Source organism: Mustelus asterias, chromosome 27, assembly GCF_964213995.1.
Source record: "Mustelus asterias chromosome 27, sMusAst1.hap1.1, whole genome shotgun sequence".
Lineage (NCBI taxonomy): Eukaryota > Metazoa > Chordata > Chondrichthyes > Carcharhiniformes > Triakidae > Mustelus > Mustelus asterias.
The window spans coordinates 7841917-7867721 of NC_135827.1; the positions used below are offsets into that span (position 1 = coordinate 7841917).

The window sequence follows — 25805 nt, forward strand, 5'->3', positions numbered from 1 at the left end:
TCTTTATATACTTACCTATATAATAGTAATTGCAAATTGTTGTAAGTAATTCCTTGTATATCAAGCATTTGAGATATGTGATAGATCCCCACGGTAGTATTTTAGTTTGCTTTTCTTCAACTTTGACGCAATTGGCGTATAAAGATTGAAAGTATATTACAATATCTCAGAAGTTAGAGCAGTGGCCAGACATTTATTAACTTACAAATCTGTTGTGATTTTCACTGTAATGTGATATATTACTGACACTCCTGAATAGTGATGTAAGTATTGCTACCTGAGGTAAAATCTGCCATTTTTTAATGCCAGTGTGCTGAGAGGCTCAGTACAACCGTGTAGGTGTTTCCTCACTAAATTGACCATACCTTAACCACAATCTGCTGTTGACCTTCAGAATAGCGTATTAACTGACATGGCAGACAAAGAAGCACTTTTCAATGAGCATGAACTATTCTTTCCTTAACTTGCTGGAATGCCGATTACCCTTAAAACACTCAATAAACTCTCGGACTGCCTTTTTACTCGACGCTTGCTAAAATGCTGATTATTTGCTACAACAAACGCAAGGCTTGCAGCTTGAACCCCAATACTACCTGTTACAAGGCGAGGCAAGTTGAGCCAATTCCCTTCCAACCAGATTGTCGTCTTCTCCAAGTCCTGGTCTTGGGGTGCCTTCCTTCATGTGTTGGTTGTTCCTGAAGGTTGACACTTCTGATGTCTCCAATGTTCTTCATTTAATTCAGGTTTTGCTGGTACTGAGTCATAATACACAGACACGCCTGGCCCGAGTTCTATTATCTCATTACGACGTAAACTCATTAATAAAAATAAGCAGGCTACTCCTATAATTGAACTAGGTTAAGTTAATCAAGATTCCATTGTCCTCAGGAACACTCCTATCTGGCCAGCTATTATACAAGTATGGAGTCTGAGGGCCTTCCTGATTTCATGCTTGCGCAAAGTTGACCTATTTTCCCACCATGCTGTTGCAGACATTTTGCTGTTAGCTCATAAGTCCATACTGGTTGAAATAAATATTGTGAATAGGTGTTATTATTTTTCTGTTGTCTCATTGTGGAAACTACCGCAATCTATAAATGGGGCTGGTTCCTCAGTACTTGGATTGTAGTCCAAAACCATTGCATATTGGTATATAAGCATACAGTTGAGAAATATCCTATTTTTTTTATTTGGGTGTTAGCAGCAAAATGGAAGATAAATCATTGCTTCAGGAAGGTTTGATCTTACAGGAACAGTTTTTTATTCTCTCCTCTCCCCTTTTTCTCTCTCGCTCTTCTCTCTTCCCCTCCCCCCTACTACCCCGTCAGATTGCTTATGGCAATGCTTAGCAAGTAATGTTATCAAATCTCTCATTTATCTAGGTTGGGAAAGGTATGTGGGGATCTGGGTGCACTGGAAAGAGGATCTCTGGTCTGGCAGAACAAGGATAGGATCTTTGATTCAGTCATACTTTGAGAGGATCCTGGGATTTAGCTTTGATGTAAGAGAGTCTCAGGATCTTGCAGCTAAGCAGACTGATCTCAGAAAAGTTGTTACTGGCAGAAGGGTCCTCGGATCTTGGAGCATTGGAGAGGTAGATCACAGTCTCCGAGCGGTAGGAGCGGTCCTGAGATCAGGGAGCATTGGAGGGGTAGGGAGATTGGGTGAGTGACAAGGATAATGTCTTAAGTGACCTGGGAGTGAGTTAGAATTCTGTAAGCACCAACCTGCAACCTAACATTGGAGTGGTGGATGAGGTCTAGGGAGAGGGACCAGAAGCCATGAAGGTTGCTGGGATACCACAAAGGTATCTGAGTCTGAGTCCAAAGATGTGCGGGTTAGGTTGATTGGCCAGGTTTAAAAAATTGCCCCTTAGAGTCCTGGAATGTGTAGGTTAGAGGGATTAGCGGGTAAGGTATGTGGGGGTGGGGCCTGGGTGGGATTGTGGTCGGTGCAGACTCGATGGGCCGAATGGCCTCCTTCTGCACCGTAGGGTTTCTATGATTTCTATGATACAATAATCTCCCCATTGACTTCCCACATTTCACACCACTGCCTGCTGCAGCTCCTTCCACTCATCATTAAGGATTCCTTGTCTTTGTATTCTTGTAATTGACAGTCACCCAAAAGACAAATTTCCGCGAACAAATTTTCTTCTGAAATGCATAAAACTTTGCCATGTAGTAGTTGAAATTAATCTTTCAGTCCTGCTTAAACCTCTTGATTATGTAAATTGAAATTGACTTCAACTTTTCCTGTTGAAACAAGTTCACTCTTAAAGCAAAATAAATTTTAATTCATGTCAACAAAGAAATAATCCATGATCACCACAATTGTTGCCTTAAGATTAAAATAAATAGTGTTTGCTAATATATTTATCGTGATACCACAAAATAAACAAAGCTCTGAGAATTAATTCCAATTTGTTCAAAAGTCATTTTCAAAAGGTAAGGGATCATTTACTGGTGCGTGTTGGGAGGTGTTGCGGTACTCAGCAGGGTGGGAAAGGGTCAGTCAGATATTAGCATTAGATTGATGGAAACCTCGAAATAAAACTTTTGGGGAAAGCAGTGAAAGAGCCAACACGATTGAATGAGTAAAATCAACTAGATCATTATGGAATTTAGGTTTATTTGTATTTTATACATTAGAAATTTCAGCGACTGAGTGTGGAAATTGTAGACATTTGAATAATTTGATTCTCATTTTGCTAAGTTTCCCTCACTTATCTTTCAGGATTAGATATTTTCTCAAGTCCCTAGCAGTATCTCATTGGCAGTTTACTAGCCACTTGTCTCATTTTGATTTATACATTCTCTACCTCCTTTATTTGCTATGTTTTTTTAACTCAATCAGCAAAAGTAACAAAAGAATTTGACAGCAAAGAAGTGAGGCAAATAAAATCAAGACAACAGAAAGTTAGGTGAATGAAGTGCATGCTATATACAAAACTTAGTGTTTCAATCTGTTAGGAGTGGAAATGCCAGGAAAATGCAGCCAGTCTCCACTTTTCATGTCCTAGCTAAGAATGCTAGAGCTGGGTTTTTTTTAGATTTGAAGTCATGAATAACATCCTCTGTGACTGTGACCATGGTACATTATCTCTCCTTGTAATTCATTGGCTGGAAAGTACTTTGGGATGTCCTGAGGTCGTGAAAGGCATTTTAGAAAAAAACAAGTTCTTAGTTCTTAATTGACCTCTTCACAGCCGGTCATACAGTTGGCCGTACCATCCTCCTCCATTGCCTCTTCTCTGTTGTCTAGCTCTGTGGGGCTGCCCTCATGTGATTCCACACCAACCTGTTCAAATGCAGCAGTCCATCTCCAGCAGTGGCTTCTCTTCTTGCTGCATGGCCATCTTTCCAGTCCTTCTAGAATCAAGACTCCTTCCTTTTCCTCATCTGCATGTTACCCCTGATACCATCGCAGATGTGTCTGTGGATTTGATGTACATGAGTTTTATCTCTCCATCAGATCTCTGCTTAGACTGTCTGCCTGGTGGTTAAGTAATGGATGAGCCAAAATTTCCTGGAGTTCAATATCAGGAAGGCTGAAGTCTTTGTTTTCAGGCTGTAAAAGGGCTCTCTGTCCCACCTGCTATTCTGATCAAGTCAGATGATAAACCATGATTTAGCCTGAATTCCCACATGATAATCGAGACTAACACTGCAATAGCCCTACTTCATCCAACACTGCAATAGCCCTACTTCATCCAACACTGCAATAGCCCTACTTCATCCAACACTGCAATAGCCCTACTTCATCCAACACTGCAATAGCCCTACTTCATCCAACACTGCAATAGCCCTACTTCATCCAACACTGCAGTAGCCCTACTTCATCCAACACTGCAATAGCCCTACTTCATCCAACACTGCAATAGCCCTACTTCATCCAACACTGCAATAGCCCTACTTCATCCAACACTGCAATAGCTCTACTTCATCCAACACTGCAATAGCCCTACTTCATCCAACACTGCAATAGCCCTACTTCATCCAACACTGCAATAGCCCTACTTCATCCAACACTGCAATAGCCCTACTTCATCCAACACTGCAGTAGCCCTACTTCATCCAACACTGCAATAGCCCTACTTCATCCAACACTGCAATAGCCCTACTTCATCCAACACTGCAATAGCCCTACTTCATCCAACACTGCAATAGCCCTACTTCATCCACCACTGAAACACTTAGTCATACTTGTCACCTCTAGGCTTGATGTTGTCCTTTTAGCCTCCTATTCATAAACTACTCCAACCTGTCCAAAACTAAGTCACCTGTTTCTTCCATCCAAATTAAACCCTCGTCGCCCATCACCTTATCTGCACTGACCAGTACCAGCTTCTTGCCCTTCTATTGCAGCTGTCTGAACTGAGATGTGTGGCCAAATGTGAGATGGTATCTTTGGTAATCATGGATGCTGCCTCCTGTAGCCTAGTGGCTGAGGGTGACAGCAAATTTCCATTTACTCCCCACCAGAACAGAGCATTAAAGCAGCAATGCGGTTTTAAAAGGAAGCTTTCAGTCTGGCTGCTTCCGTGGACCATGCTGCTCTCAAAATGCCATTGCAGAAGTACCATGTTGATTGCCATGACAACTTTGCACTATAGCAGGCATTGTGTGCACTGATTCATGAACTTTCATACAGTTTCAATTTTTTTTTGTTAAACCACCAAATTAGAATGTGTGATTGGTAACTTCTCTCTTGTGGATTACATTACTAAGCATTTTATTCTTTACAACTCGATTGTCTTGGAAGGCATTTTACTGTAGCAATTCCAGGGTATGCAATGTTGGAAGGAGGCTTTCTCGGGAGAGGGGGGAGGGGGGGTCCAAAACAACAAAAAATGAGTGCTCTTTTCTGAACTTGAGTTAATTATCTTGACTGATGGCTTGGTTAGTAAATACACTGGCAACATTGGATCTGAGACGTGCAGGCTAGTTAAGTTAGCTGATCTCAGTTGCGGGGCACAGTTGCAGATTTCTAGACCCTCTAAGTTCTTGTCTGGGAAGGAGAAAAAGTTGATCATAGTTGCTGCTGCTGAATTCTATTGAAACTTACACTTGGGAACTTTTAAAGCTAATTGGGCTTAGATGTGATGCCTCCATTGTCAAATAGCACACCTCCCCTAAAACAATAATCGCTATTTAGACTGGAGCTGTCTTCACTGCGGACCTGGAGGGTCACTGGTGTTTGAGAAACAATTCCCCATGACTTCAGAAAAGTTGAGCAGAAAACTGAGTTGGGGGCAGGGAATGCATTTTGTTTTAAAAGGCATTTGTGCTCATTGCTTTGGCTTTGTAAAATCTCTGCTAATTTAAAAATTACTGAAGTGTTAAGATTCAGAGAGTGGAACGCACTGTTCGATGGGATCTTTTAGTTATTGTGCTTTAGAGCAAGGTGCCACGCTTATTTACTGCTTGGAGCCGAGGCTCATCCTTGAATCTAATTAGGAACACATTGAGTGTCATTGTAACTGGCAGCCACTCAATATTGCCTTATCTGTGACTAACCTCTGACCCAGGCAGTGACCTATCCCAGGTTACCCGGAGGTCGAGGGGCTTCCATTGTGCAGACAGAAGTGGATCATGTGGAGTTGATTATTTTCTGTTTTCTCTGTCTTTGCTACAATTTATCCAAGTCACTTCTATTTTCTTCCCACTTAGCTGGCTGGCATGAAAGGAAATGTCTTTGTTGGCATTTGGACGATAAGCATGCTTGATTGGTTCCACTGCAGCTTTTGGGAGGGAGGTGGAGGGGGGAGGGGCGGCGGAGGGGGAGGGGGGAAAGTTTGTGAAACGCAAGAAGCCTATGGACAGGGAGCATCATGCTCTAGAAGGCCACAGCTGCTCTCCTCATTGTCCCAGACCCCAGGAATAAGTAGAGTGGAGAGAGAGAGAGAGAAATCTCTACAGCTTGGAGTAATGCCATTGATCAAAGACTTACAGACAGCCGAAGACACACACAGAAAGAAGAGAGAAGTAATCCTAGTTTTTCTCTCTCCCTGTGGCTTCAAAAACTTAGTGGTTAAAAAAGCGTGTGACTGGCTTCAGGAAGCAAAGTTCCTGATTGAGATCAGTGAGAGACATGAGCCAGCAGCTGCTTGATGCCTTAACAGTAACTTGCCACACTCTAAGAAAAAAAAGGCACAAACTGGCAGAACTAGAAGCTGCATTTAAAATGTGAGTTACTGTATCATGGCACTTTTTTAAAAAAAAGGTCAAGTACCTAAATGGCCAGAAGTAGATTGTGGTAAAAGCTGCAGTGCCGGATTATCCTGCTGCTGTTAATGTGCCAATGGCACTGCAAATTTCTCCTGCATGTTTAAAGTAATTTAAGGGTTTTTTCTTCCCCCTCTATCCTCGGTGTTAACTGTTACCGAGGTGATATTTAGGCGCATGTTAAAAAGATCTTACAGTGCTTGTACAAAGATGAGCTTAAGTTCTGCTATAAATTTCAACGTGCTTTTCTCAAGCAGCATTGCTAGAAAAAGCAATCACAGGTTATAACTGGCCATTCATTTCATTGCAGTTTGTGGCACCTTGCTGTTTGAAAAATGGCTGCCACTTACCCACACAACGGTCACTGCACAAAGTAATTCATTGTATGTCAAGTGCTTGGGATGTTTCTAGGCATTGTAATAAGGTAATATATAAATAATAGTTCTTTCTTCACATGAGTTTTGAAGTAGCAGATGATACAGCACGTATGTTTCAATGTGTGCGAGAATGCAGACAATGAGCAGCAAAGTCACTGACTAGCATTTTGTTTCCTTGCACTGAACTATTGTTTGGGATTTTGGTGTCTGCTTTGTGATTGCCTTTCTTCCCACTCAATGAGTAAAAGCTGCTAAACTGCCTTAAGTATGCATTACAGCTCTCGTCAACTAGACCAGACTATGAAGTAACAACTGACTCTTTTGCTGTAAAGCATGCTTAGAAAAGAATAAATATTATGTGGAGTATATGTATAACTGGTGCTGCCATGTTCCTATGCTAAGTTGTGCCTGTTGCATGGTATTAGTGATCCTTTGATACGTTTCTCATTAATAATCTTTGGCAAATCATTGTCGGGATTGCCACTTCTAAATCTCCACATAAATGTAGTGTGTCTTACACTCAGTTACATCACATCAAATCATGCCTCAATGCTGAAAAACATTCTGAAATCAGTTTTAATGAAAATTCAATCTGAAACATAATCAGCTAACTTCAAGTTGCACTTGCCTCAAGTGACCAGCATGTGGCGCCTGCAGACAGGACAGAATAGAACATTGGTTTCAGGTGGTTAGCTCTTTCACCAATGTCTGGAATTTCTTTCTGCTGCCTGGTGTTTCAGCTCTAGATCTGTGGCATCGTTTAACAACGCAGTGCCTGCATTTGCGATTTTAATTTTAGCAAAGCTATGTTTGGATGGGTTTCCTCCAGGTGCTCTGATCTGCTCCCGCAGTCCAAAGATGTGCAGATTAGGTGGATTGATCATGCTAAATTACCCCTTAGTGTCCAAAGATGTGAAGGTTAAATGGATTAGCCATGGTAAATGGGTGGGGGGGGGGGGGGGGCGGTGCAGGGTAGCCTGGGGTAAGATGCTTTTTTTTGGAGAGTCGGTGTAAACTCAATGGGCCAAATGACCGCCTCCTGCACTGTAAGGGTTCTATGGTTCTATGGCTGCAAACACTCCTGGGTTGAAGTCCTTGCTGTGTGTTATGCAGCACTGCTTGTTTTCCATGATCAGATGGTAGCCTCCCTTGTTCTGAACTTATACACTGAGACATGTGAATGTGTATGTTTTAAATATTTCCACAAGTCCCAGTTTATCTGGGCACCGCCATACTTTCCATTTGTTCCTGTCACCAGTCCTACTATGTTTTTCTTTATTGTCACATTAAAAAAAATATTTACCAGTACGTTCTAGTATATTTCTGACTGGACTGAGAAATGGGACTGTTTGGGGAAAAATGACTGTCAATTGCTGCATGCCAGTGACACCAGCTGAGCAGAACCCCTGGGTCACAACTACTTTCCATCATATAATCCACCTGACGGTCATAAACCAATTTATTTTTCTGCAAAACTGAGCTGGAATGGAGTGAATGATGGATGTGTGTTACAAAGAGTTTGCTGAGTTCTTGGATGGTGTTTCTTGCATCTCATTAGCCAGGGATCCAGACAGAACAGCAACACAAGTCAGATCCCTGTATTTATGTCCAGAACATTTTGCATAGTACAACTAAGTGTGTCAAAACACACAGCCTCCAAGTTTAAGGGCAACGTTTGCACATTACTTCTATCTGTTGTGGTTAGCAGAAATTCCATCTTTTCTCACAAAAGTTGAAGCACAAGTGTTCTTTTTTCAATTGGTATTTTATTGCTGAGTTATACAAGAGCAAAACATGGAATGAATAATGACAGAGTATGTGTAGGTTACATGGTGCTTGTAGATCTAATATAGATGCACCTTTACCTTCGGAATTGAGGTAGGGTTACTAGATGATTGGGCGAAGATCACACTTTGTCAGGGGCATTAAACAGAGGTTATTTATTACTGGGCTGTGGGCCCATTTATTATCTGTGGGGATTCAGTTGTCTGTTGTTGCCCCCAGTACTGTTTCTTTAAATCGATTAGAGCACTTAGGTTGAAACTCCCAAGATGTCTGCCCTTTATGCCGTTGTCCCTGACGGCACTCGTAACATTTGCACAGTGTTCAGCATTTATGCTGATGAATGCAATAGCACAGCACAGCTAACAGAATGGCAGTCAAACCTTCCCCCCACCCCCAGACTGAAACGGTAGCTGGGTTAGGTTTGGTTTTGAGGCAGCTGTTCACTTTGTAACATAGTGGAACTGCATGCTGCCTTGGGCAAGCAGTGCTTTTGTGTTAACAGGATGAAATGTTTGCTTTTCTTTCAATGTGGCTTCACACTGCCGATGGATGGCTCTTCCTCTAGGAGAGGCCTGAGTGCTTAAGCAAACGCAGCACTTTACTCGCAGCAGGGCCTTCCTGATGGGTGGAGGGGGAGGTGAACAGAATCATTCCTTATGCTGAGAAGCTCATGGGGAAAGGACAGCATTCGCTCAGGATCTGAGTCATTGACAGCCTGGATGAGGGGGCAGAAGCTGTGGAGAAAAACAAAAATATTACAAACCAAGCAATCTTGGGAGGAAATTAAATATTGCACAATCTAGGAGCTAAAATATATTTTTAAATAAACCTCTTTTCCTCATTTTGATTTGTGTTTTAACTCCTGGGCTTACTATTTTATATAATCCATTTAAAGTTATTTTTTATCTACATTTTTAGTTCCTCTCTCCACAGGGAAGGTGCCTGAGGATTGGAGGGCAGCTAATTTGATTCCACTTTTCAAGAAGGGTGGTAGAGATAAATCAGGGAATTACAGACCAGTGAGTCTCACATCAATGGTAGGGAAACCATTGGAGAAAATTCTGAAGGAGCAAATTAATCACCATTTGGGGAGGCATGTTTTGATTAGTGATAGCCAGCGTGGCTTTGTCAGACGGAGGTCATGCCTAATGAATTTGATTGAATTTTTCAAGGGGGTGACCAGGTGTGGAGATGAGGATAGTATAAGAACATAAGAACTAGGAGCAGGAGTAGGCCATCTGGCCCCTCGAGCCTGCTCCACCATTCAATAAGATCATGGCTGATCTTTTTGTGGACTCAGCTCCACTTACCCGCCCGCTCACCATAACCCTTAATTCCTTTACTGTTCAAAAATTTATCTATCCTTGCCTTAAAAACATTCAATGAGGTAGCCTCAACTGCTTCACTGGGCAGGGAATTCCACAGATTCACAACCCTTTGTGTGAAGAAGTTCCTCCTCAACCCAGTCCAAAGTATGCCCCCTAATTCTAGTTTCACCTGCCAGTGGAAACAACCTCCCTGCTTCTATCTTATCTATTCCCTTCTTAATCTTATATGTTTCTATAAGATCTCCCCTCATTCTTCTGAATTCCAATGAGTATAGCCCCAGTCTACTCAATCTCTCCTCATAAACCAATCCCCTCAACTCCGGAATCAACCTAGTGAATCTCCTCTCCAGTGCCAGTATATCCTTTCTCAAGTAAGGAGATCAAAACTGTACACAGTACTCCAGGTGTGGCCTCATCAGCACCTTATACAGCTGCAACATAACCTCGCTGTTTTTAAACTCCATCCCTCTAGCAATAAAGGACAAAATCCCCTGTTGCACCTGCAAACCAACTCCTTGAGATTCCTGCACAAGGACACCCAGGTTCCTCTGCACAGCAGCATGCTGCAATTTTTTACCATTTAAATAATAGTCCATTTTGCTGTTATTCCAACCAAAATGGATGACCTCACAGTTACCAACATTGTACTCCATCTGCCAGACCCTCGCCCACTCACTTAGACTATCTATATCCCTTTGCAGACTTTCAGCACCCTCGGCACACTTTGCTCTTCCACCCATCTTTAGTGTCATCTGTGAATTTTGACACACTATACTTGGTCCCCAACTCCAAATCATCTATGTAAATTGTAAACGATTGCAGTCCCAACACTGATCCCTGAGGCACACCACTAGTCACTGATCGCCAACCAGAAAAACACCCATTTACTCCCACTCTTTGCTTTCTGTTAGTTAACCAATCCTCTATCCATGCTAATACATTACCTGTAACACCGTGCACCTTTATTTTATGTAGCAGTCTTTGGTATGGCACCTTGTCAAATGCCTTCTGGAAATCCAGATACACCACATCCACAGGTTCCCCATTGTCCACTTCACATGTAATGTTCTCAAAGAATTCCACCAATTTAGTCAAACATGACCTTCCCTTCTTGAACCCATGCTGCGTCTTACCAATGGGACAATTTATATCCAGATGTCTCGCTATTTCTTCCTTGATGATAGATTCAAGCATTTTCCCTACTACAGAAGTTAAGCTAACTGGCCTATAGTTACCTGTCTTTTGTTTACCACCTCTTTTAAACAGCGGCGTCACATTTGCTGTTTTCCGATCTGCAATGTACAGTTGATCTATTATATAGATTTCAGCAAAGCCTTTGACAAGGTCCCACGTGGGAGACTTACAAAGAATGTAATAAGAACATAAGAAATAGGAGCAGGAGTAGGCCATCTAGCCCCTCGAGCCTGCCCCGCCATTCAATAAGATCATGGCTGATCTGACGTGGATCAGTACCACTTACCCGCCTGATCCCCATAACCCTTAATTCCCTTACCGATCAGGAATCCATCCATCCGCGCTTTAAACATATTCAGCGAGGTAGCCTCCACCACCTCAGTGGGCAGAGAATTCCAGAGATTCACCACCCTCTGGGAGAAGAAGTTCCTCCTCAACTCTGTCTTAAACCGACCCCCCTTTATTTTGAGGCTGTGTCCTCTAGTTTTAACTTCCTTACTAAGTGGAAAGAATCTCTCCGCCTCCACTCTATCCAGCCCCCGCATTATCTTATAAGTCTCCATAAGATCCCCCCTCATCCTTCTAAACTCCAACGAGTACAAACCCAATCTCCTCAGCCTCTCCTCATAATCCAAACCCCTCATCTCCGGTATCAACCTGGTGAACCTTCTCTGCACTCCCTCCAATGCCAATATATCCTTCCTCATATAAGGGGACCAATACTGCACACAGTATTCCAGCTGCGGCCTCACCAATGCCCTGTACAGGTGCATCAAGACATCCCTGCTTTTATATTCTATCCCCCTCGCGATATAGGCCAACATCCCATTTGCCTTCTTGATCACCTGTTGTACCTGCAGACTGGGCTTTTGCGTCTCATGCACAAGGACCCCCAGGTCCCTTTGCACGGTAGCATGTTTTAATTTGTTTCCATTGAGATAGTAATCCCATTTGTTATTATTTCCTCCAAAGTGTATAACCTCGCATTTCTCAACGTTATACTCCATTTGCCATATCCTCGCCCACTCACTCAGCCTGTCCAAATCTCTCTGCAGATCTTCTCCGTCCTCCACACGATTCACTTTTCCACTTATCTTTGTGTCGTCTGCAAACTTCGTTACCCTACACTCCGTCCCCTCCTCCAGATCATCTATATAAATGGTAAATAGTTGCGGCCCGAGTACCGATCCCTGCGGCACGCCACTAGTTACCTTCCTCCAACCGGAAAAACACCCATTTATTCCGACTCTTTGTTTCCTGTCGGATAGCCAGTCCCCAATCCACTTTAACACACTACCCCCAACTCCGTGTGCCCTAATCTTCTTCAGCAGCCTTTTATGGGGCACCTTATCAAACGCCTTTTGGAAATCCAAAAACACCGCATCCACCGGTTCTCCTCCATCTAGTCACATCGTCATAAAAATCCAACATGTTCGTCAAGCACGACTTTCCCCTCATGAATCCATGCTGCGTCTGATTGATCGAACCATTTCTATCCAGATGCCCTGCTATCGCCTCTTTAATAATGGATTCCAGCATTTTCCCTACTACAGACGTTAAGCTGACCGGCCTATAGTTACCCGCCTTTTGTCTCCTTCCTTTTTTAAACAGCGGCGTAACATTAGCCGTTTTCCAATCAACCGGCACTACCCCAGAATGCAACGAGTTTTGATAAATAATCACTAACGCATCCACTATTACCTCTGACATTTCTTTCAATACCCTGGGATGTATTCCATCCGGACCCGGGGACTTGTCCACCTTCAGTCCCATTAGTCTACCCAGCACTGCCTCTCTGGTAACATTAATTGTATTAAGTATTTCTCCTGCTGCCAACCCTCTATCGTTAATATTTGGCAAACTATTTGTGTCCTCCACCGTGAAGACCGACACAAAAAACTTATTTAAAGACTCAGCCATATCCTCATTTCCCACTATTAACTCCCCCCTCTCGTCCTCCAAGGGTCTAACATTCACTCTAGCCACTCTATTCCTTTTTATATATTTATAAAAACTTTTACTATGATTTTTTATATTAATTGCTAGCCTAGCTTCATAGTCTATCCTTCCTTTCTTTATCGCTTTCTTAGTCTCTCTTTGTTGTTTCTTAAATTTTTCCCAATCACTTGTTTCTCCACTATTTTTGGCCACTCTGTACGCAGCTGTTTTTATTTTAATACTCTCCTTTATTTCCTTCGTTATCCACGGCTGGTTCTCCCTTTTCTTACAATCCTTGTTTTTTGCTGGAATATATTTTTGCTGAGAACTGAAAAGGATCTCCTTAAAAATCCTCCACTGTTCCTCAGCTATCCTACCTGCCAGCCTGCTCTCCCAGTTTACCTTAGCCAATTCATCCCTCATCCTATCATATTTCCCTCTGTTCAAACAGAGGACACTGGTTTGGGACCAAACTTTCTCCTCTTCCATCTGAATCAGAAATTCGACCATATTGTGGTCACTAGACCCAAGAGGGTCCTTCACAATAAGATCCTTAATTCTACCTACCTCGTTACACAATACCAGATCCAAACTAGCTCGTTCCCTCGTTGGTTCCGTAACATGCTGTTCAAGGAAACTATCCCGACAGCATTCTAAGAACTCTTCCTCCATTCCACCCTTACCGACTTGAGTCTGCCAGTCAATGTGCATGTTGAAGTCCCCCATGATTATTGCCGTTCCGTTTTTACACGCATCCCTTATCTGCTTGTTTATAGCCCTCCCTACCTCAACATTATTATTTGGGGGCCTGATTGAGGTGTATTCAACTGAGGGGTATGAAGCAGCTGTTCCCTTTAGTTGAAGGATCAATAATGAGGGGACATAATTTTAACGTGAGGAGCGGGAGGCTTAGAGGGTATTTGAGGAAAGGTTATTTCACCAAAGGGTGCGTGATGGACTGGGCTTCATTCATGGCCCTTTTGTAGTTTCCTGCAGTCTTGGACAGTGCAGGAGCCATACCAAGTTGTGATACAACCAGAAAGAATGCTTTCTATGGTGCATCTGTAAAAGTTGGTGAGAGTCGTAGCTTTCCTGCCAAATTTCCTTAGTCTCCTGAGAAAGTAGAGGTGTTGGTGGGCTTTCTTAACTATAGCATCAGCATGGAGGGACCAGAACAGGATCTGTTGCAGAAATTGCATCGGGAGGGTTTTGGGGATATTGGTAAATTTACTGGGATGTGAACTGCATCCATCAAGTGCTTCCAACATGTCTCTGTCATGCAATGCGTGGAAGGACAGTTGTGTTAATATTGAGGATTTCTCTTTTAGTTACAGATTGTTTGAAGAGTGTGAATTTTCAGAACACTCGTATATTTTATGGAATTCTATGCATTTCAATTGGACAGTTGTTGTGGAAGGGTAACATTAATCCATTGAGCTTAGTAAGAAGTCTCACAACACCAGGTTAAAAAGTCCAACAGGTTTATTTAGTAGCACGAGCTTTCGGAGCACTGCTCCTTCATCAGGTGAGTGGGAGTTGAGTTCACAAACAGGGCATATATAGGCACAAATTCAATTACACGATAATGATTGGAATGCGAGAACAGGTAATCAAGTCTTTACAGGTACAGACAATGCGAGTGGAGAGAGGATCAAGTACAGATTAAAGAGGTGTGAATTGTCTCAAGCCAGGATAGTTAATGAGATTTTGCAAGCCCAGGCAAGTCGTGGGGGTTACAGACAGTGTGACATGAACCCAAGATCTCAGTTGAGGCTGTCCTCGTGTGCGGAACTTGGCTATCAGTTTCTGCTCGGCGATTCTGCGTTGTCATGTGTCTTGAAGGCCATCTTGGAGAACGCTTACACGAAGATCAGAGGCTGAATGCTCTTGACTGCTGAAGTGTTCCCCGACAGGAAGGGAACACTTCTGCCTGGTGATTGTCGAGTGGTGTCCATTCATCCATTGTCATAGCGTCGGCATGGTCTCGCCAATGTACTATGCCTCGGGACATCCTTTCCTGCAGTGTATCAGGTAGACAGCGTTGGCTGAGTTGTAAGAGTATGTATCGTGTACCTGGTGGATGATGTTCTCATGTGAGATCGGGCCAACGTTGTCTACCTGATACGCTGCAGGAAAGGATGTCCCGAGGCATGGTACATTGGGCAGACCATGCAGAAGCCAAGACAACGGATGAATGGACACCGCTCGACAATCACCAGGCAGGAGTGTTCCCTTCCTGTTGGGGAACACTTCAGCAGTCAAGGGCATACAGCCTCTGATCTTCGGGTAGGCATTCTCCAAGGCGGTCTCCAAGGCGGCCTTCAAGGCACACGACATGCAGAATCGCTGAGCAGAAACTGATAGCCAGGTTCCGCACACAGGAGGACGGCCTCAACCGCGATCTTGGGTTCATGTCACGCTATCTGTAACCCTCACGATTTGCCAGGACTTGCAAAATCTCACTAATTGTCCTGGCTTAAGACAATTCACATCTCTTTAACCTGTACTTGACCCTCTCTCCACTCGCATTGTCTGTCCCTGTAAAGACTTGATTACCTGTTAAGACTCGCATTCCAACCATTATCTTGTAATTCAGTTTGTGTCTATATATGCCCTGTTGTGAACCCAACTCCCACTCACCTGATGAAGGGGCAACGCTCCGAAAGCTCGTGCTACCAAACAAACCTGTTGGACTTTAACCTGGTGTTGTGAGACTTCTTACTATGCCTACCCCAGTTCAACACCGGCATCTCCACTACATTGAGCTTGGACCAGGAACCCAGTGACTGGGGTTCAGTTATCTTCTTCACAGCATTAGATTGCAGGTTTTCAAATTGGGAATCTTATTTAACAAGAGGCCCACGTGAAATTGTTATTGCCCTCCCTCCTTTCTGGTGGCATCACAACTGTTCACACTATATCAGCTGAAGCTCTTGAATGCATGGTTTACCGTGACATCAAACTTTAACTGCTTCCCCAGCCATACAAATAAAAACAAAAGAACAACTTTATGCATTTTTTTTAATAGAAGTGATTAATTTTTTTAACTTTGTTTTCGCCCTGCCAGCCCAACTCTTTTTCCCAGTCCAAGTAATAGTTCAATATATTAATGCTACTTCCCTGCTACTGCACTACTTGTTTCAGTGGTACTGCCTCCAGTTCCTCAACCAAACTGCCATTATTGGTGTGTGACCATAAGAACATAAGAAACAAGAGCAGGAGTAGGCCATCTAGCCCCTCGAGCCTGCCCCGCCATTCAATAAGATCATGGCTGATCTGAAGTGGATCAGTTCCACTTACCCGCCTGATCCCTATAACCCCTAATTCTCTTACCGATCAGGAATTCATCTATCCGTGATTTAAACATATTCAACGAGGTAGCCTCCACCACTTCAGTGGGCAGAGAATTCCAGAGATTCACCACCCTCTGAGAGAAGAAGTTCCTCCTCAACTCTGTCCTAAACTGACCTCCCTTTATTTTGAGGCTGTGCCCTGTAGTCCTAGACCATTTACATTACTCTTCAAGAGTATCATATCGCACGTGCACATTTAACTGCAGTCACTGGACTGGGATCAAGAGCAGGAAACAGACTGACTTTTCTCTATTTGTCTAGAGAACTAAGCCTATCCTCCTTTTCTCTCTTCATCCAGAGTACTAAGCCCATCCTAAGATGGTAGTAGCTAACTTGGCACAGTACCAAGGATCCTGTGTCCTGTACTTTCTCAACTCCCCAACTTAGCCAAAGAGTGCAAATGTTAAATCATTTTGTGGAGTCAGTAAGCACTGTAAAGGCTAGGGGACAGGGAGTGGGATCTCAAAGGAGGGGTAGCAGAGTTTATTCACAGTTAAGTATTTAGCGGTGGGACTTGTATATCTGCCATGCCTCTCACAGTCATCATTCCATTGCCTTCATACAAGGAAAAAAATGCTGATGATTTTAACTCAATTGCATTGTCGCAGTTCAATCACCACTGGAATCATAGTCAGTTGGAAACATTGTAAAATATTTCCCTGTCGTATAAAGGTATTTGCCATAGCAAGGGTTAATGTAGGACTGGAAAACAGTACCGCCCATAGTGTGATGTAAAAGGTCACATGACAAGGGACCTGAAGCAGTATAAGAGTATGCAGAGACCAGTGAAGTAAGCATGGTGTTAGCTTAGTCTGGGCTACCCTTGTGCTTCAATTTTACTTTTGAGCAATTGGAATGTTGTGAGCGTTTGTTCAACAGTTGAGCTGTAGTGTTTTTTAGTAACACATTACGACGAAGCATAGATAGGAATGGGAGGAGGCCATTTGGTCCTTCGAACCTGCTCCATCATTCATCACGATCATGGTTGATCGTAAAACTCAATAGCCTAATCCTACTTTTTCCCCATAAGCTTTGATACCATTCACCCCCAAGTGCTATATCTAGCTGCCCCTTGAACGCATTCAATGTTTTGGCTTCAGCTACTTCCTGTGGTAATGAATTCCACAGGTTCACCACTCTTTGGGTGAAGAAATGTCTCCTCACCTCCGTCCTAAATGGTCTGCCCTGAATCCTCAGACTGTGACCCCTGGTTCTGGACTCCCCCACCATCGTAAGTATCCTCCCTGCATCTATCCTGTCTAGTTCTGTTAGAATTTTGTAAGTTTCTGAGATCCCCCCTCATTCGTCTGAACTCCAGCGAAAACAATCCTAACCTAGTCAATCTCTCCTCGTACATCATTCATACATCCCTGGAATCAGCCTGGTAAACTTTGGCTGCACTTGCCCGAGAGCAAGAACATCCTTCCTCAGAAAAGGAGCCCAAAACTGCAAACAATACACTAGGTGTGGCCTCAACAAGGCCCTGTATAATTGCAACAACATATCCCTGCTCCTGTACTTGAAACCTCTCGCAATGAAGGCCAACATACCATTTGCCTTCTTTATGCCTGCTGCACCTGCATGTTTACCTTCAGTGACTGTTGCACAAGGACACCCAGGTCCCACTGCACAGTCCCTTCTCCCAATTTACAGCCATTCAGGTAGTAATCTGCCATCTTGTTTTTGCTTCCAAAGTGAATAACCTCACATTTATCCAAATTATACTGCATCTGCCATTGATTAGCCCACTCACCCAGCCTGTCCAGATCATTCTGAAGAATCTGCATCCTCGTCATTGTTCACCCTCCCACCCAACTTGGTATCATCTGCAAACTTAGATGTTACATTTTGTTCCCTCATCCAAATCATTAATATATATTATGAATAGCTGGGGTCCCAGCACCGATCCCTGTAGCACTCCACTAGTTGCTGCCTGCCAATTTGAAAAGGACCCATTAATTCCTATTCTTTGTTTCCTCCTGGCCAACCAGTTTTCTATCCATCTCAATACACTTCCCCAATTCCATGTGCTTTAATCTTGCACGATAATCTCTTATGCGGGACCTTGTCAAATGCTTTCTGAAAGTCCAAATATACCACATCAACTGGCTCCCCCTTGTCAACTCTACTAGTTACATCTTCAAAGAATTCCAACAAATTTGTCAAGCATGATTTCCCCTTCATAAATCCATGCTGACTCTGTCTGATCCCGCCACTACTTTCTAAATGCTCTGCTATAAAGTCCTTGATAATGGATTCTAGAATTTTCCCCAATACCGATGTTGAGCTTATTGGTCTATAATTCCCTGTTTTCTCTCTACCTCCCTTTTTGGATATTGGAGTCACATTAGCTACCCTCCAATCTGCAGGGACTGTTCCAGAGTCTATAGAATCCTGGAAGATGACCACCAATGCATCCATTATTTTTAGAGCCACTTCCTTAAGTACTCTGGGATGTAGATCATCAGGTCCTGGGGATTTATCTGCCTTCAGTGCCATCAATTTTCCCAGCACCATTTCTCTACTAATATTGATCTCCCTCAGTTCTGCCCTCTTACTAAATCTTGCATTCTCCAACATTTCTGGTATCTGATTTCTGTCCTCTTTTGTGAAGACAGAACCAAAGTATGTATTCAGTTGCTCAGCCATTTCTTTGTCCTCTGTTATACATTCCCCCGTTTCTGTCTGTAGTGGACCTACATTTGTCTTCACCTATCTATAGAAACTCTTAGTGTCAGTTTTTATGTTCCCTGCAAGCCTACTTTCGTACTGTATTTCCCCCTTTTTAATCAATCCTTTGATTAAGTTCTTCTTTGCTGAATTCTAAACTGCCCCCAATCCTCAGACCTATTATTTTTCTTGGCCAATCTGTATGCTGTTTCCTTGGATCGGATACTCTCTCTAATTTCCTTGGTAAGCCATGGATTGGCCCTCTTAACCATTTTGCTTTTGTGCCAGACAGGAATAAACAGTTCCTGCAGTTCCCCCATGAGTTCCTTCAATGTTGCCATTGCCTATCCCTTCAAGTAACTCTCCCCAATCTATCAAGGCCAGCTCACACCTCGTATCCTCATAGTTTCCTTTATTGAGATTCAGCACCATAGTCTCCAAATCAACTACTTCACTCTCCATCTTGATAAAAATTTCTATCATGTTATGGTCGCTCATCCCCGAGGGGTCCCGTACAGCTAGATTGGCAGTGATTCCCTTCTCATTACACAATACCCAGTTTAAGATGGCGTGATCTCCAGTTGGTTCCTCCACATATTGGGCAAGAAAACCACCCCATATACACTCCAGGAATTCCTCCTCTATGGCATTGTGGCTAATTTGATTTGCCGAATCTATGTGCAGATTAAAAGATTATTATATACATATATAGGGCGAGTGTCCAGAGAATCCCGCTCGTGTGAATGGCTGGAGAATTCCAATCACAATCTCTACATGTCTGATTATTTGGTGACACTTTACCCTGTGTGATATGGAAGAATTTGGTATTTCTTTTGAGCTTCGGAAGAGTCTCCAGTACTGGAAAAATTCTCATCTCTGTTCATAGGGACTATTCTATTCAGAGGTGATGTGTTCCCAGGTGGTGGTGATGGAATAAGAATGGTTAATTCCTGAGGAAGTTGACAGGTACTATCTGATATTACGTACTCGGCTTCAATCTTTCATCTCGAGCCATTGTAAACTGGAACCTAGTGAGTTAGTTGAACTAGGTTCCAGAGTTAGCTGTCTCTAGGGCTGCTTTCCTTTCTACATTAATGTTATCTGTCATGTTTCACAAATACCACATAACCCTAAACCTGATCAATTTGTGTATGTTTGGAGGTCAGTGTAGAAGGGGATGCAGACTGTAGAATCTAGACGAGACAGAATAGAAAATTAGCTACATCTTCCGCTCCCCACTGACCACTCATGTAACTTGGACAATTGATGATGATGCTATCAGAAGGCTGATGTCCATTTGGTCACTCAGAGGTTTTCCCACTCTCTTGCCCGAGGGAATGAATGTTCTAATTGGGAGAGTCTAGAGATTGTGGAAAACCAATCTTTAAAACCAATTTTTAAAAAAGGAAATGAATGAAACTAACAAGCTGAGTGATTAGAATTGCCACTTTAGAGTGAGGCTGTTTGGGTACAACAGACTATCAAGCTGCTGATTGTGTCTGTTTTGGTTCCCGAGATCTCAGCTGTTAAGTGGCAACAAAGAGAGGGATTTAGGCCAAATACAGGCAAGTGGGACTAGTTCAGTTTAGGAAACCTGGTTGCCATGGGCGAGTTGGGCTGAAGGGCCTATTTCCATGCTGTACATCTCTATGACTCTATACTTTGTCATTTCTTAGATGAAGTGTTCTTTTTTTTTAGATTAAAATACTGTCAGTGATGTAAGTGGCTACCACAGACACATTAACACCTGCTGCAGAGTTGAGCTCCATGTTTCACATTTGACTGCAAGCTTCTGTTTCTCTTACTGAAGCTCTGCTGCTGTTTGTACGTTGTTCCTATGTTGGATTGCTTTAGGGTTCCCAGTGATCCAGAATTATATGACAAAGGAAGAGAGTTAGATTTATTGTGATTGCAGACATCCTTACTAAACAGTTCAATCTTCACTTAATAACTTCAGTCTTGTACATTTGCCAATTTGTCCAGCTTCTTCTTGCTCGGTTGAAATATTGATTAATGGCATGTTTTTAAATGCTGAACTTGATATAGGAATGCATAAGAACTATCTTTTTCCTATTTCTTGAGTCTTCCTTATTTTTGCAGTATTAGGCCAAAGATGTAGTTCAATTTTCTTTAATGGTGTTTGGGACACTTGTTCCTCCAGGATATGAAACTTGACAAGCGCTGTTCTGTTTTCCTGGTCTCAGTACAGAGCGTACCAGTATGATAGTAGGAGCTAGCTCCTCTAGGGAAGGAGAGGGAAAGTAAACTTGTCACATTCCTGTTGTTACATGCTGGTTTTTGATGTGTGCTGTAGCATCTGACCTGTAATTGAAGCAACAGAATTGGGTTGTGCCTGACATGGACATTATCTGCTTCAAACTGCCTTCCAGAAGTGGACTTTTTTATGCAATGAACTTTTCTTTCTCTGGCAGATTGTGCTGGCTGCCCTGCCTTGCTGCGGAACTCTTCAGCCTTGCTTCGCTGTCACAGTGCAATGGATCCAGAGACAGGGCTTCTGCAATCGCTGTTGTGTGTGTGGCTGACAGTTCTTTTCTCCTGTATCAGGGCAGGTAAGCCATGCTAAGCAACGTGAGACTTGCTTACTTTAAAGAATTTTTGAATGCCAAGGCATTTTGCCTTCCACAATTCCCACAGGGCACTGTTGCACAAATGGCAGAATAAAGAAAATGCCTAAGGAAAAAAGGCCAATACAGTTCACCACCTCATTTCCACTTCTCTTATTATAACATCCAAATGTAATTTGAACATTCCAAACATTGTGGTTCTATTTCACCAATCAGCAAGAAAATTATTTAAAAACTAACTGGTGTTAAATGTATTAAGCTTGGTATTTAAGGCTTACTGTTTGCTATATTAACATTCTGATTTTGAATGGGACCATCTGACATTTCTATTTAAATGGATCATCAACCTCTTTTAAAAATCAGTGCAATGTTTGTGTGTGAATGCGTTGAACATTCATGTATCGAAAGAGAAGTTATTTTTAACACATTGTGCCTGAATTATGGTAGAATCTACAACTGAGTTCCCTGATCCTTCACCTTGTGTGCCCACCCACATAATGCCTGAACTCCACGCAATCTTGCACAGATAAAATGGCCCCATGTGTTCTCATATTTCTTATTGACAGAAAATGCTGGAACTACAGGTCTATCAGCATTTGTAAAAGAGAAAGAGAGGTTATGGTGTTTCACATATCTTTTTGTCATGAATTCTGATGAGCAGTTACATACCCAGAATATTGTTGCTTGTATTCAGGGGAGGGAGTGGCGCAATGGTATTATCACTGGACTAGTAATCAAGAGACCCAGGGCAAGATCTGGGAACCTGGGTTCAAATCCCACCACAGCAGAATAAAAATCTGGAATTAAAAGTCTAGATCATTGCCGATTGTTGTAAAAACTAATCTAATGTCCTTTAGGGAAGGAAATCTACCATCCTTAGTTGGTCTGGCCTACATGTGACTCAGATCCACAATAATGTGGTTGACTCTCAAATACCCTCTGAAATGAATGTTGGCTCAGCCAGCAGCGCCCACATCCCATAAATGAATTTAAAAATTCTTACAATTTTTTTACCTTCAGGCCTTTTTGCATTTTCAATTTCTAGGATTTGCAAATTTTTGTTTTTAATGTTATTCACTATTTTAAGTTTGGACTGTTGATAAAGCCTATCTCAGAATCCCAAGATCTCTTTAGATTTACACCAATAATTTGAACAGGAAATAAACTATTGTATGTGACCTCTAGCACTCCATGTGGCTCACAAAGACACAGCTTCTATTACCATGCAGACCAGGAAGGCCCCAGGTTTAGTCCAATGTCTGCATGACCTGACCTTGGTTCTAGTTGGGATGGGCATTGGAATTGGCTTCCATGCCAATTGTGTTATATTTGTGTTTGTTGTGGATTCTAGTGCTTACCCCATGCAAATGATGACTGCCATTAAAGAAGGACCATTATTTCAGCATGGTGATGTTTTCAGAAGATAAGGCAGTTTCTAACCAATCTCTCATTCTTCCTACACAGACCTGGCCCCTCACTTCTCTGCGGAACCCCATTCCATGATACAGAAACTAGGGGGACGGGTTCAGCTCCGTTGTGCAGTAGAGCCTGCTTGGGCACGCATTACATGGCACTTCAATGGACAGAAATTAACAGACAGTGGGCAGAATGGAATAGAGATCCGGTCTGGGTCATTGACTATCTCAAATCTACAGACGTCCCATGTTGGGAGGTACCTCTGTGTTGCAAGCAGTTCTGTCGGTGCAATAGTGAGCAGACCTTCTTCCATTACCATTGCAAGTGAGTATCGGTTTGAAAATGGGAACACTTTACAGCAGCTTGTTTGACTGAGATGCATCATAGTTTATGGGGAGCCTTGGATCTATTGATACCCTGTGAAAACTTGACCTTTAACCAGTTTAGTGTACCAACATCGAATACATGGGTAGTACTGGGGCAGTCATTTAAGTCCACCTTTCTCTGCATAACAATTTTCCTGCCCTAGCTGGACTGTTCAGTGACAAGCCACTCTCAATATACTTAATTGTGGCTGGAGAGTGGCAGCGATATGAAGTGCCGTTTATTTTCAAGTGGTAGAAAAAGACACTTTTATGGATTGCTCTGTTGCAAAGAAATTATGTCTCTTTTCTTAAGCTTTCCTTTTCAATGCAGCAGATGCCAAGGTTGGCTTCATGTCCCCTAGGCAAACAAAGAGAAATTTAATCTCAGTTTTTGCTCCTGATCATTGCTGGAAGTTAGGCAAGGACATCTCCTTCTTGTTTGTGATGCTTCTGTGTTGGAGTAGATTGCTGACACTTCTCAGGCTCAGCCATGAAGGAATATATAGGATATACAGCAGAGAAACAGTCGAAGCCAGTCCATGCTGGTGCTTTTGTTCTACTCGAGCTTTCTCCCATTTTTCTTCTCATCTAAATCTATCATCATAATCCTCTATTTCCTTCTCCATCAAATGCTGGTCTAGCTTCCCCTTCAATGCATCTAAACTATTTGTTTCAACTATTTGCTGTGGTAGTGTGTTCCACATTCTCGCCATTCTTTGGGCGAAGAAGTTTCTTCTGAATTCTTGGTGACTACCTTATATTGATGGCTCCTAGTTTTGTTCATCCCCACAAGGGGAAGCATTTTCTCTGTGTCCATTTTATCAAAATCTTTCATAATTTGAAATCTCTATTAGGTCCCCTTAGCCTTTGTTCAAAGGAGAAGAGATCCTTTATGCATACCCACCCATTTCTGGTATCATCCATATACATTTTCTCTTTACCCTCTCCAGTGTCTCCATCTCCTTTTTATAATATGGCAACCAGAACAGCATGCAGCATTCCTAAATGTGGTTTAACTAGGATTCAATACGGGTTTAGCACAATTTTTCCCACTTCTCAATTCTATCCCTTTTGAAATCAAGTGTAGTGCTTGCTTTGTTTGTTTTTATGGCCTTGCGAACCTGTGAAGTGACTTTTAGTCATTGGTGTATTTATATGCTGAGGTTCCTTTGTTTACCTAACCCACCTGGACTTGATCCTCCCAACTAATAAGTGATCTCCCTATTCATACTAAAATGCATTACATTACTGAAGGAGGCCATTTGACGACAATCCCACCCAGGTCCTATCCCTATAACTCCACTTATTTACCCTACTAATCCCCTTGACACTTAAGGGCAATTTAGCATGGCAATCTACCTAACCCGCATATCTTTAGATTATGGGAGGAAACCGGAGCACCCGGAGGAAACCCACACAGACACGGGGAGAATGTGCAAACTCCACACAGACAGTGACCTGAGGCCAGAATTGAACCTGGGTCCCTGGCGTTGTGAGGCAGCAGTGCTAATCACCGTGCCACTGGTGGCCACCTTTTGCCAAAAGTTTGGCCATTCTGCAATTAATAGTTGGTTGTGATACCAAAGACTGACCGAAGGAATCGTATTTGAACATGAGTCAGTATGTGCAGGATAGAAGGTGAGAAAACTGGAACAGTAATCCAGCAATTAATTGAGAGGCACGTTTGTTGGGTCAAATGGGACTATCCCTGTTCGTGTATTGCACAGTCCCAGTTTGGAGCTTTGCCCACTCAGAGCATATATTGGAAAATTATGGAATAGACCTGACTATTTTCCATGAACTATTAATCTTATGTTTACAGAACTACAACTCTTGCTTCGTTTGGGTTTCTTAATAAGCAAAAATCTTCTCCTTTTTGCTTTTATTTTGCCTATCCCCATATCTTTTCAAGTTGGATTCTTTCCACATCCTTGCTAATGTTTATCTCTAACCATTCAATTTAGATGCTTGAGGACAAACCTGGTGATGACTTGCCACTTTTTTTAAATCCCCTCCACTTCTCTGCAGCCTTTTCTTGCCCCCTTCCCCATGGCTGAGATTACATCTTCATACAGCATAATCTTAGTAGGCAGTAACTGTGTGTGTGTGTTCCCTCAACAAATAGTTGGGAAAGGCAGGGAAGAAAAGGGAAAGGGCTGTTTCTTCCAACTGCTTTTAGAGACATTTTATCCCTGTGGGCAGGTTTGGTCTGGACTTGGAGACTATGGGAGTAACCTGCTGAAGGAAATGTTCCCTATCTGTTGAAGGAAGAGAATGTGTGACTCTGTGTTCATTTGAAATCCATATTCTTGTCCAAAATGATTTGCAAGGAACCTGTGATTTTATTTTTTTTGTTAAATTTTATTCCATTGAGGAACCAGCCTTCCGGAAAGAGCTTCACAACCATATAAAAACTGTAATGGAGTCTAATTCCCCTAACTGCTTTTTAACCAGACCACACAGGCAGGCTTCATAACTGGGACCTCCAGTAAATGTAAGCATCTCCTCTCCTCTATTAGTTTGACCTGAGTGCACTGAAAGTATTAATAATGGATGCAGGAGTCTGT

At 42.6% G+C, this 25805-nt stretch overlaps 1 protein-coding gene across 1 annotated transcript in view; it reads left to right on the forward strand.

Moving 5' to 3' along the window:
* The window catches only part of LOC144479889 (cell adhesion molecule-related/down-regulated by oncogenes-like), a 97133-nt gene that overhangs the window by 23019 nt on the left and 48309 nt on the right, over window positions 1-25805 (forward strand). Inside the window, exons 2-3 of the mRNA XM_078198928.1 lie at window positions 21305-21442; window positions 22922-23197. Of these exons, the coding sequence (XP_078055054.1) occupies window positions 21367-21442; window positions 22922-23197 (352 nt within the window). The 5' untranslated portion in view covers window positions 21305-21366. The remainder of the gene's footprint in view (window positions 1-21304; window positions 21443-22921; window positions 23198-25805) is intronic.